The sequence below is a fragment of the Pithys albifrons genome, chromosome 3 (assembly GCF_047495875.1).
Source record: "Pithys albifrons albifrons isolate INPA30051 chromosome 3, PitAlb_v1, whole genome shotgun sequence".
In the NCBI taxonomy this organism is placed as follows: domain Eukaryota; kingdom Metazoa; phylum Chordata; class Aves; order Passeriformes; family Thamnophilidae; genus Pithys; species Pithys albifrons.
The window spans coordinates 71,314,062-71,327,613 of NC_092460.1; the positions used below are offsets into that span (position 1 = coordinate 71,314,062).

The window sequence follows — 13,552 nt, forward strand, 5'->3', positions numbered from 1 at the left end:
TCAGTATACCTATCATCAATACTTTATTTCTACACATTTTCACCACAGCTGAAAGCCTGTATTCCCAGGAGGAATCAGCAACTGAGTCAACCACTGCTTTCATAAGTCGAGCTTTCTTTGTCAAGGACTAACTAAATGTCAGTGTTAGCTGTCCAGGTGTTAGGACAGGAAGGTGCAAAAAATAAGTTGTGATCCCTCTGATTATAACATTGCACTTCTGTCACTCCTGGCACAGGTAATAAATACTCCAGTCAGGCATTTATTGAAATATTCTCAATATCCCAAGTTTTATCTTCAGTGTCAATATAAAGTGTCAATATAACACTTGTCTCGAGGGTTGAAGATAGTGGTTTGGCACATTCTGTCTCAAGAGATATACATGATACAAAATGGCTATGTTAAGATGTGAGCAAACAAGTAACAATTAAAGCTCAATTTCTAAGCAAATGAAAAGCCAAGGGAAAAGAAATATGGGGATTGCTCCATGTATACAGAAGTAGCAATTATTAGAACGCTTTGACCTTTTCTACAAAGCGCCAGCAGGTCTTTATTAAACATACATGGAGGATAACAAGTAATTAGAATTAAATCACAAATGCCAGGAAACTATCTTCATTGCTTATAACCCCAGTCACTAACAGTGGAACACTTTCAGTTTGATTGATTGTGGCTCCAAATCTTGGAATGCTTAGCAACTTGAGATCGTAGAATCACAGAATGGTCTGGGTTGGAAGTGACTTTTTTCCAACCTTCCTGCTGTGGGCAGGGACACCTTCCACTAGACCAGGTTGCTCAGGGCCCCATCCAGCCTGGCCTTGGTTGAGAAGAAGGTTAGATATTTCATTACATCACTTTTTGTTGGATCGAAGCTTGTGATATGTTGTCTCAGATAAAAATAAAACCAGAAAGGGTATGAAAAGACAGACTAAAATCCATTGTAGTGTAGTAAATTGAACTTGCAATAGCACAATACAGTAGTGCAGAAGCATTCATCTTCTCTGCTGTCAGGTCTTTTCTCTGTAAGAGATTTCCCTGGTGTGTTTAAAGACAAAAGAAAGTGGATTTCTTCAGTAACCCCTAGGTGGATGTAATTAGACCGAGTTGTTGGTGGATGGTCTTTTAAATAGTCACTTTAATGGGGCAGCAGCTTTCAGTCTACACTAATCTCAAATTTCAGATCTCAGTCCTCCAATTCTCACCTTCAACTGTGTCCAGAACTAGCAATCTCTGGAACTTTCTGGCTTATGCAAGTGCTTCAGCTTGCATAGCTGTAGAAGGAACAGTGCAAACTACATCAAAGTAGTGTTTTATACAGAGTGCATAACAGGCTTGACTTTGACTCATCTTTTGTAAGTTTTAGTTGCTTTGAAGAAAGTTCCCTCTTCTAGTGGAGGAAACCTGTAAAAGTCAAGCAAGTGTGGATTCAAATATTTTCTTCCTTGATTGTTCTACACTGTATGCCTCAAATCTGGATCTTTTTGTGTCCTGTTTTGCTGGAAAAATCTCTTTATGACATCATACTAAATATTCCTGGCTAGAGGTGCTTGATAATAAAATAATAGTTGCTGAATTACCCGTTTATACATATATTCACCCTGGCTACTGCGTCTTCTTTGGCACAACTGACAATATTGAGTATTTTGACTAATGCACTTGAACGCAGAAAATCATAATCCTGTTTTATTGTACCTACAGGCAATGGAAGACCTAGAGATTCACATTATATTCCTAGATAGACCTATGGTGTCTATAACAATTATCTAGAGAAATTATTGGAAATGCAGCTGTAGGGCTTCAACCTCTCACCAGCACTTGCTGTTTTTCCCTTGGAAATAGGATTGTATTTCCAGAAAAGTGAAATATCAGCCATATAGTTCTTGAGAACTGTATGGCTTTGGGATGTCTTAAATATTATATATATGTAAATACAGCATTCAGCATGATATATTAACTGGTATCTTCCTCTTTGCCACCGACAGCTTTTCTTTATAGTTTGTTTAAACAGTCTTATTGGTGCTCTGGAGGTTGTCTCTCATACCATTTCTTAAAGGGAGCTTGCCAAAGGGAGTAGACGTATCCTCAGGCTTTATTGCAGTAAGAAATCTGGAACAACTGAGGGCAAAATCCTAAAATAAGAAAGTTCAGGTCCCTTTAATGTTTGCCCTGCAGTTCTGTGTAACATCCTGATTCCTTTCAATTTGTCCTTTGCAATGTCTAAAAGCTTCCAAAATCACTTGAAGAGGGAAACTGTATTGGTTTGTACCAGATTAGTGCAGTTTATACCTCAGGAGTTGTTGGACATTTTGCATGCATCCACACCCAAAAAATAACTCACCTAATTAAGACAGCCTCTTAGGACTTACCAAGAGTATCTGTCAGGTACCAGCTGTTGTTCATATAGAATTATGAGGTCAACATACCTTCACTCTCAAGAGGTACCACATTCTTTAAATGAGACAGGTGCAAATGAAAGGATTGGAAAGCATTGTATAAGGATCTTTTCTGGTTGTAAGGTTTTATTGCTATGCGAACTCACAGTTTGGGTTGTCTGTTCTGAAATATCTCATGTTTTCCTTCTGCCATCAGGCTTCCAGAATTAGAATCTCTTCCTTTTCTGTGTGACAGAGCAGCTTGCCTGACAACACAGAGGCTGAGTCTCTACTTGAACACTATGTTCCACAATCCAGGATAATGAGGGATGGAGGCATATTACAATCCTCAGGATGCTACCCAGCCTTAATGAATGAGCAAAGTCCAAAACGATCACTCCAGCATCCGTGTCTCTGGATCTGGAAGGCAGAGGAATTGCTGGCCGTCAGGATGTCTCAGTTTATCTCACACTGCATCCAGTATTTTAACTAGTACATGTAATTTCTTGTAGTTGAAAAACCGCTGTCAGTTTGGAGTCTGACACTTAGGTTTAACAGAAGCTTTGTTATGGGTAGCACTTGAGACAGGAAACAAAGAATCACTACTCTTCAGCAGGAACTCTTAGTAACTCATCCTCAATTTAACACTAAATAATAAGTTACACTTGATTTCTGGGTTTTTATTGAGGCAAACTTCCAAGTCTTTTTAAGACTTAGTGTTCTAGTGTCATAGCATGCAAGCTACTTGGTTCCTACGAAATATGTTATAAATAGCCTGAAGGGAATTATTTGTTTGGAGCTTTCTATGGTGTGTGGTTTGTGATGATTTTTTTGGTTGGTTGGTTGGTTCGGTTTTTGTTTGGGGTTTTTGGCTGTTGTTTTTGGTTTTGTTTTGGTTTTGTTTTTAAACAATATGTGAGCAATAATAAAATGCCTCTGTGGCTAGATATACTGGACATGTACAACCTGTAATTCTACCATCTTCCCTTTTCAGACATAGAAGATGCAGGAGCCAGTGTACCTTGTCCATAACTGGTTGTGGCTGTAAACAACATATCAGTAACATAATTCACCATTAAAATCTAAAGTAATAAGAAAGTGAACAAAGTTGTGCTTGGTATGGATGATTTGTGTGCAAGCTCTTTGTTGATAGTGCCTGAAGTCTGATGTGGATAAATAATGCAAATGAGAGTTTCATGCATGAAAAGTTGGTGTTTCTCTTGCTGCATCATAAACACACTGCTGTTTCTGATTAGGTTAGAATCAAAATGTAAATAGCTCCTGCTGTGAGTAGGGATATTTAAATTGCCCTATCCAGAACATATATTTTCATGAATCAAACAACTGAAAAAAAACCAAGCTGGACTTGATACCAGAGTCAATGATGAAACCTCCATTATTTTCAGTTACTGTTACTGTGCTGAAAAACAAACCTCAGAAGCTTTTTTATCATAGGAAAATTGTGAAATACACTTACAAGTAACTGCCAAACGCAGTTAGTGTTTATAGGATCAGCATTTTTTGTTTCAAGGAAATTCACCTTATTTACAAGACAGCTGAACTTTGTCTACTTATTAAGTATGGCTGCTTTCTGTCAAGTGGTCAGGTTGTTGAAAAGTGACATTCTTTTATGACAAAAGCTGTGTGAAAGCTTTGTATAAAAGAGTGTTCTAAAGAAATTAACTCAAAGTAATTTATTAAAAGTTACTTTGATGATAAAGAAAATCCTGCTGTTAATCTAAATCTTTGTATTTAAGTAGAATTAATTTCTGTTCTCTTTCTTGCATAACTTAAAAGCAGTTATACTGAATATATGGAGATCCTGATTTTAAATTGCCAGATTATATTACTTTCAGTATGGCTATAAGAGAAAACACAGAGGATGAAGAGAGCAGTTCTTCCACCCCTCTGCTCTTCCCAGACCAGCATCACCCAAAGCATTCCTGTTCACTACTTTCCTAGAAACCTTTAAGTCTGGGGTTTAGACAGCCTGTTTGGGTGGGTTTCCTTGTCTGATGTGCCTGTGATCTGTTCAAGTCCATGCAAACAGCCACATGGAATTAGGTTCATGGTCTCAGTTACCCTCTGCCATATTGCATCAGTGACTGCCTCCAGATGCTTCAGAAGGTAATGAGGTAGAAGGTGTGGAGATCTGAGATGATTCACCCATTCTGGATTACCTGATATATACATAAATGTACCAAGGCCCTAATGCATGAAATGTAATCTCTCTCCCAGAATGTGTTAGCACTGCATATTGAATATTCTTGCTAGCTTTATACGCTTTTGGCTATGCAGGCTTTTTTCGCCTCTTAGCATTCTGTGGCAGCAAGTGTCATATTTTCTATATCCATTGTATGAAAAGTTATTTCCTTTTATCAGGCTTAAATTTTTTGTCTTCCAGTTTCATTCACTGTCCCTTGTCTTCTGTGTTAGGCAATACAGAGGGAAAAAAGCTGTCAACATGTCTTCTCTTGAGTACTCATTGTGTTCTTTTAGAGATGGGCAATTAATTTCTTTTCAGTTCTTCTCTAATGACATTTTCCTCATTCTTTCCATAAACCCTAGTAATTCTGCAGTTTTTTTAAGATGGTACCACTGTTATTACCTACAGTATTTGAAAGAAATCCACAATCCTGCTTATTTGTACAAAATGGGATTCTAATAATTTTCCTGCTGTTTTTCATCCCAATTCATATTCATGTTAGCAAGTTGTTTACTTTTTTTTTAAACTGCAGCTACACTTGGCATTGAAATGATAATTGAGTTATTTTGCTTTAAACTGATTGTGCTTGAGGTGAATTGGAGGTTTCATTTCCATTGTTGAACCCAAACTGAGTGTTTTGTTAGGTTTTTATGCTGATGGAGAAAAATTCACGCACCACTGTATTTCTTATTTTGTCTCATACTCCTCTGTTGGACAGTTAATTATGACAACAATACTTTTTAATGAGCTTTAATGAAGAACTTAGTCTATACTGTGGAGAAATTGTATTTAGAGTTGCACTCAGTGTATCGATATTTACAATCACCATAGTTCTGGTCTTTACTCTGTTTTCCATTTTCTATTGCATATATTGGTTTAATTAATGCCCTTTTGAGCCTTTTTTCCCTGATAATTTTTTTTTTCATTTGGACAGCTGAAAAAAACTAAAGACTCTTCGAGTAGAAGGTAGTATGTGCTGCTAGTTGGCTCTTGCAAAATAATTGTGTGTACCTTCCTGAAGTAGGCCTTTAAAGCTACTTCTGGATTCTTAGAGATAGAATTGTTTTGAAGTAATCTATTTTTTTTCCACTGGAGATATGATTTTTTTTATTTTCTATTCTAGACACTAGCTGTCACTGCAATTTGAATAATTAAAGTATTCTATTTTTCACATTCTAATAAATGATGCAACATAAAACATGGTGTGCTTAAATGAGCTTACAGGTCAGACGTCACCTTTCACATTAACTTCTCAGCAAGTGAACTCAAATAGGCTAGACAGAGCCAGTGAAAGGTTTTGAAAACACGATTCTGCAGCTGTTCCTGTTTCACTGAACCTGTCTCATGAATGGTTGCCGCAAACTAATGCTATTCAGGGAGCCGAGAAGTATTTTTCTTCTCATTTTTCTTGTGATTTCTTCATTTTAGCTACCTTACTCAATAGCATTCACTTAAGACAGATGTTTAGAAAAACTCAAAATACATGTTTTAAAAGCCAGTGCGACTTGTAAAATATTTTTTCATGAACTTGTACGTTATTTCTCCCTGTTCTGGTGAAGGACAAATTAATTTTCAGCTGAAGGCTTTAGTGGCTAAGAATCATTTATATTGACTGCCATAAGGACATTTTTGTTAATTGAATGTGGACTAAGAGCATTGCATGGCATGTTTTTGCAGACATTGATGAATGTGGAACTGGAAGGCATAGCTGTGCCAATGACACTGTTTGCTTTAACTTGGACGGTGGGTATGACTGTCGATGTCCGCATGGCAAGAACTGCACAGGAGACTGTATCCATGAAGACAGAATCAAGCACAATGGTCAGATTTGGGTGCTGGAGAATGACAGATGCTCTGTCTGCTCATGCCAGGTCAGTACAAATGGAAGTAGCAGCTTCTGCAAGGTGGTGGTAGGAATCATGGAAAGAGCATCATTATTCAAGTGAAATTTCTGCCTTCTCAGGTGTGTGTGTGGTGCTACAGAAAAATAAAATCCTATCTTACAAAGAAAGGGTCCTGGGGAGAGCTTCTGTCTCCAACCTGCACGAACAGAACATCTTTGGGAAGTTTATTATATGATACAGGGAGAAGGATGATAGTACTGTTTGGTTAGCAGAGATGCTGCCTGTGTTTTCTGGGTTGGGAGGGACAGCATTTTCATGTAAAGAAAATGTGTCTACATGCATGTTGGGGTTGGAGACTGACATCAGTATCTCTAGCAGATGGCTATAAATAGAAGTTCTGTATCTGCAGAGTAATTCACTTTAACTTTCTCAAATTTTTGCTGTGGGAATTTTGGTCCCAAGCTAAATGCTCTAGCAGAATGAAGCCCAAATACACTGAGCATTTCAGCAGCTGAACTTTCATGAATATGGGTTGAATTTCAGATCACCTATCATTTTCCTTATGTGATTACATTATTACAAAAGTGAGGGATTGATCTTCCTTGGTACCCCTTTCCAATCTGGTGTTCTGTGATACTGTGATACTCTATAATCTGGAAGTTTAAACAAGATTCATGTAGCATTCACATGAGAATGACAAACTTTATGCAACCCATTATAATTTGACCCTTGGGAAAGACACCCTTGGGTTTCACCACCTTAGAGGAAGAATGGTTGTATGAAGGATGTATATAAGAAAACAGGAGAACTTTATGGTAGTTGCTGTGTTTGTATTGGGATTTCAAACTTGGTTTGAACTGTATTTCAACAAAGATATTGTGTAGTAGAAAACCTTTTGGGCTGCTAGTGGCTTAGAATAATGACAAAAAAAATCAAATTTTGGCACAAGTGTAGCTGGAGTTGTGCAAATTTCTGCCATCCTTGTATGTCTGTCTGCTAAAAACAGAATGGATATGTGATGTGCCGGCGAATGGTCTGTGACTGCCAAAATCCCACCGTTGACCTCTTTTGCTGCCCTGAGTGTGACCCGAGGCTCAGCAGTCAATGTTTGCATCAGAGCGGGGAGCTTTCCTATAACAGTGGGGACTCCTGGATACAGAACTGTCAGCAGTGCCGCTGTTTGGTAAGGCTTCTGATTGCTGCAGCAGAGACAGAGGGAAAAAGGATATGATATATTCTGATCTGTGAATAGTTTAATTTTCATGCATTAGCATTCTCTTAATTTCCCCTGGAGTATGTGTATAATCAAAATCTGATTTTCATAGATTTTTGTCAGTATTGTCAAGTTCCTGTCAAAAATGCATTTTTGCACAATACATATAATATAAATTATTTAATCATGAAGATTGTTTTAGCAAAGAGTGAAGGTCATTTGGATATGGCACCTACACAGCAACATTCATGTGTTCAGTCATTCAGAGACTGATGAAGCTGTGTAAGGAAATTCTAAGTATGTATTTGTTACCACAGTTGATAATTTCAAGGATGTTGGTAGACTAAAGCTTGTTTATTCATTCAGACATTTTGAGTAACAGAAAAATTATAAGACTTTATGCATTTTTCAAAACAGTGAAATGAGATTTGAAAAAACCCATCTGTTAAAAGTTGTCATCTTTTTTCTGGGCATGTATTTCAGAGCAAAAACTATTCCTCATAATGCTGCTCAGGAAGTTTTTGTGACAGAAAAAAATCCCAAGAAAAAACAAGTAGCTTTTATCAAGGTGACCTGCAAATGTAAAGTCTAGTCTATGTAGCAGCTTTGGCTTGTCAGGGTATCATGAATAACAGCCAGAAACCAATTTCTGTAGACTGTGCTTTCAGTTACCACTGCTAAAATTCAGTGAAATAGATTCCACTGTGCTTCATTAAATGTCCTAAAAATGAAACAAAACAACCTACAGTTTAGAAGCTCAATAGATGTTTCTTTTTTTTTTTCAAGATCCTACTTCAAGTAGCTAAAGCCTGCTTTCTTTCAGGAGTCATGGACTTTTTGGAGTGAACAGTGCATTGTCTACTCCTTGTGCTGTCCATCACTGCAAAAAAGCAATTTGAAGTATCGAGATCAGTGACTGCATTCAAAGATTGCTTTCATTCTTGCTATCATGTAATTCAAAAAGAAGAAAATTTAACCAGATGAGAATTTTGTAAATTAGTAACTTCACAATACTTTCTGCAACCAGAGGAGTAAATTTGGAGCTATGACAAGTGTCTGAATTTTTTTTCAGCTTCTGCTCTAGAGATAGTGAACTCCTCAGGCTCAAAGTCTTAGATACAGTTTGTGGGAATAAACTGATTTCCTAGGGCCAAAAGCTGTTCTCTTTGTCCCCCTTAAGTCCAGACTACTCAATCTGTGCTAAAATAGCTGAATAAGTTGGAGGTCAGAGACCAACCTGCTACCCCCAAAAAATGTGCATTAATGAATTCTGTGAAGTCTTCTCTTTGACCAATAGATCTGCAGCTTTGGCCCTTGTCCAGAATGAAGGGGAGCTGATTCCAGCTTCTAGTAACTATTAGGAATAATTAAATGTCCTTATATTTGTGATCAGGCATACAGAACTTCTCTAAGGATATTCTGGCCCAACACAAGTCTCTGCTTTGACCTTTTCTTACCCAGACTGTACTAAATCCACCATGCAGAAAGTGTGATTACATTTGGAAGTCCAGTTATTCTGATCATAATATCCTAAATTGATGGTAAGTTGGTAGAGGTCCTCTCACTCTGGTGTTCCCTGTTACATTGGGTTTGACACCCTTAATCCAGCCAACGTGTTTGTAAACATGGCATAGATAAATTTGAGGGCTTTCTATGGCAAACCAACAGTCCAAATAGAAGTAAGACCTCTGTGAAACTGGAGATTTCTGAGTTCTTTTGTAGTGCAGTCATGTTATAGCTTCTGTCACTTGCAGGAGGGTCTCACAAGGACAGACCAATACCATGTATTGCATAACTTGTATGAAGAATTTTCAGCTGCAGTTTGATGCAGAGAGTGTTGAAGTAAGTTAAAGCTAATATACTTCCTGAATAGCATGCAGAAAAAAGGCATCTGGCCTGCTGTGTCTCCCACCGTCAGTGAGTATTAGTGTTCTCTGCTGAATTCTGAACAGGACCAGATGGGAAAAATTAGCCAGCTAGGAAACATAGTGCTGATTCAGAGGAATGGGTGATGAAACAAAAGAAGAGCTGATAATCATATTTCACTCTCTCTGAAAACAGCAAGGAGAAGTTGACTGCTGGCCCTTGACATGCCCGGAGGTGGACTGTGAATTCAGTGTCCTCCCCGAGAACGAGTGCTGCCCACGCTGTGTCACTGACCCCTGCCAAGCAGACACCGTTCGCAATGACATCACTAAAACATGTCTGGATGAAACCAATGTCATTCGCTTCACTGGATCTTCTTGGATTAAGCACGGCACAGAGTGCACCCTCTGCCAGTGCAAGGTAAAGTGTATAAAGATGAAGCTTGAGATGCTTCTTTCCTTACTGTTGTGTGGCACATAATTATTAATGCACTGAGTCCAGTCAGTGAACAGTTGGTGTCTACACATGTTTTAAAGCAGCAGAGATGACATTAAAATTGTTCAGCTTAGTTAATTTTACTCTTGCATGTGCTAGAAGGATGGTTTAATTGCTAGGAGGTCAGAAGCAGGACAATAGCCCATTCTGCAGAGTGCTGTGGACGCAGTAGTGGCCTTTGCTTTTCCACCAGGATATTCAAGTTTGATCAAGCTCCATGCTGTCTTGGAAATATGCAAATATGGCTATGTAAGCCTAGACTTCTCACAAGAAAGTTGTTCAGTGTGATCCTATAGTGTTACTGGAACTTATTGAATTGCTATGGAGAACAATATTTGTTTTGAGAATAAAAGGATTAGTTATATGGTTATATAGCTTTCATGCTTTAAAATTAATATATAATCAGCATGCCTAGAACATTTACTGTTTTATAGTCAAAGGAATTCATTGAGAAAAATTAATGGCTATGGGCATATGTGAATTCCAGCATCTCTTTTTAAAGATGCAAAAGGAGCTTAAAATAAATGTTTCCATTCAAAGTAAGCCCATGAGGTGAGTTGTGTGTTCTGCTATCCAATACTGAAGAATAACAATATGTTTCCACAGTAGCCAAGGATAGAGACAGCAGGCTTCATCCATAGCTCTTTAACTATTACTGAAATTCACAGTGGATTTTGGGGTTTATTCTATGTCCTTCCCAAGGAAGTTGCTTCCCAAATTCTAATATGGGGTATAATTACTTTGAAAAGGTGCTCATAAAAATAATCTAACTACAACACCTGCTTCTATGAGAACTCTGTGTGATCAGGTAGCAGAAGCTGTCTTGCATCACCTTCCTCCACTTTGCCTGCTGCAATGCTGTGTGCAATAGCAGCTGCTGCTGTCAAGGCATAGTCCTTTCTCAAGGGCACTGGTATGCACCAAGTAGGCGTTGGCATTTGTCTTGATGTCAGAATGGGTCAGTGGTGAGAAGAAAATGCTGTGATCTGACAGAATGGCTAATGGTCAGGAAGCCAGCTGCCACCTGAAGGATGTTGAAACAGTCTTACATGCAGAAACCTGTACTTTTGGCATCTGTAGCTGATAGTATACACCAGCTCCAATTCTAGAAGTTACTTTTTGCTTGGCCATGTTGTTGAGGTCCTTTTGCATCTGTTTCCCCATCTGTAAAACAAATAGTTGTGTGTGATTCTTTCCTAAAGCACTTTTGAGATTCAGTGATGGAAAATTTGTTCTTGTTGTGCTGTTAATCAGTGGCAATGAGAAGGCATGTATCAGTTCTGATGATGGCCACCTGTGTGCTGCTACCATCTGCCCTTTTGTCTTAACCAAAGACTGAACCTTAAGCATTGACTAATTGATATTCAGTGCAAGCACGTAAACAGACTAATAAAATCCATTGCTTCATTGTGAACATAGTTAAGATTAAAACAAATACTCTGCCAAACTCCATAGTTTTGATGGCTCAGGTGTGAATCTGCATAACAGTAAAAATGTACCACTTTGTCCCTAAGCAATCTCACTCAATTCTCTTTACAGAACAGTCTTTGTTTTGAAGTACACTACCTGCTCATATTGCTGATGTTTTAATATTGCAGTTCTGCATGCAAGCTGCCTGCTCCCTCCAGGTCAGGTTAATGATGTGCCCAGTTCATAGTGCTCCTTCTCATTCATCCTGTGTCAGCCCACTCTTTTCTTGCAGAGCATCGCACAGAAGGTCAAAGCTCCAGTCTAAGCCTCTCTAAGCAAGCTATTGCAAAATAGGTTTACACAAAGCCTTTAAGAATTCAGAAACCTGGGTATCAGCTAAAGCAGACTTAGCCACAAGAACATTTCTAATCACAAGTAAAGAAGGTGGAGAGTAGGATTGTAACCTCCTGAAACAGAAGGAGTTGAAAGTAAATGCTTGAATTATTCAGACCTTGATTTTTAATCAGTCCTGTAAATTTAGTCAATTGAATATACTTGGAGTAATTGATAAATAATACTCAGCATTATATGCATTGTAAGAATCAAACTTAAGGTGTATTAAAGGTGCAGAAAATTATTTCCATGGTACTTTAATGATGTCCATGGGCAATCTGTTCCCTTAATTGCTAATATTCTCAGAAGAATGTCTGGACTATCAGGAAAAAGTTTATGGATTAGTTTCTGCTGATGTTACAGCCAGGATGTATTGAAGCATTCAGGGCTAAATAAAGCCCAGAGTCCCTTCTGCCTGATCTGAATAAAACTCCCAAGTGCCCTGTCTTGTTCAACACCTTTATGTACTTGAGCAGATGCCTGATACCTTTATGTTGGGAGCATTCTTCCACTGATCCCAGCTTCTTTCAGTTTAACTGTTGTAGCTCTGGGACACAGACTACAGCAAACCAAGCAATTAGAGAAATCATAATAGGCTATTCCCTTGGGCAATGATGACTTGTCATGGTTCTGATCCAAGTCTCTACGTTCAAATCTGATGGGTGTTTGCAAACTGCTGAACTTGTTGAATATACTTGTTTTGTACAAAATACAAATTGTTTCAATTCTTCTCTGTTTTTCTGTCCTTTAGAATGGCCACGTCTGTTGCTCAGTGGATCCACAGTGCCTTCAGGAACTGTGACACCAACAACCATTTCTCACAAGCAGTTTCTGGTTAAAGAATTTTTCTTCACAGAAATAGACCTTTAGACCAAAAATTGTTCAAAATTAAAACTAAAATTAGGTTGGTTTTGTCTATCTGAAGTGCAGATATGTGATTAACTCAGTGACCTGAATCAGAGTGAAATTTTTGGGACGCAAGACAAGCTCAGATGTGTAAACCTTTGTATGAGGTTAGGCCCAAATCTTCTGGCTATTTGTCTGTCTGGCATCCTTGTGCAGAATGTTTAGGTTAGTGTAAAGTGATACGTTATAATGCTGTACATAATGATATCAAGATCCAAAATCCACGATGAGCTCTTGTATAGGGTCTTTCGAAGCTTTGAGAGTCCAACACTTGACCAGATGCAGCAGTTTTACCTAATCATACTTGGAACTGCACAAATGTGTTTGATTGCTTACTGCAGAACTTAGCAGATGTTTAAGTAAAAGGATGAAGCCTTCAGGAATAAACAATCCAGCAGCTAAGATGTGATATGTACAGTATGTGCGCTGATAAAAAAAAAAAGATAGAAGTTACTGTTAAAAAAAAAGAAAAAAAAAAGAAAACCCGTGATGCACAGGCATGGCTTCTTAATGTTTTCTGATGGGAAAAGTCATCAATATTTCCTTGTTTTACTGCACTTAATATTATTTCTTGATTGACTTTGTTCAGTATAAGCTCGTTATTGTGCAAATTTAAATAAATATTTCTCTTACCTTAAGTTTCTGTTTGTGCCATCTTTGCTTTTCAAGGACATTATTTTCATGTGTGTTGTTACTTCTGCTTTACAAGCATTCCTGGGCAACTGGACAATACAGGTGAAGTATTACCTGTCTAGCTCCTCTAAATATGGGAGCTTATGCCCAACATAGCCTTGTACCTATTATGTCTTATCTTTGTTAAGACACATGTAAGCAACTTCATGCATCTGAG

The 13,552-nt window shown here is 38.1% G+C and overlaps 1 protein-coding gene across 1 annotated transcript in view; it reads left to right on the plus strand.

Annotated features, from left to right (window-relative positions):
- Positions 1–13,340, plus strand: part of NELL2 (neural EGFL like 2) — a 136,712-nt gene extending 123,372 nt beyond the window's left edge. Inside the window, exons 17-20 of the mRNA XM_071552355.1 lie at positions 6,253–6,446; positions 7,426–7,602; positions 9,694–9,918; positions 12,548–13,340. Coding sequence (XP_071408456.1) covers positions 6,253–6,446; positions 7,426–7,602; positions 9,694–9,918; positions 12,548–12,598 — 647 coding nt within the window. The 3' untranslated portion in view covers positions 12,599–13,340. The remainder of the gene's footprint in view (positions 1–6,252; positions 6,447–7,425; positions 7,603–9,693; positions 9,919–12,547) is intronic.
- Positions 13,341–13,552: the final 212 nt, after the last annotated feature.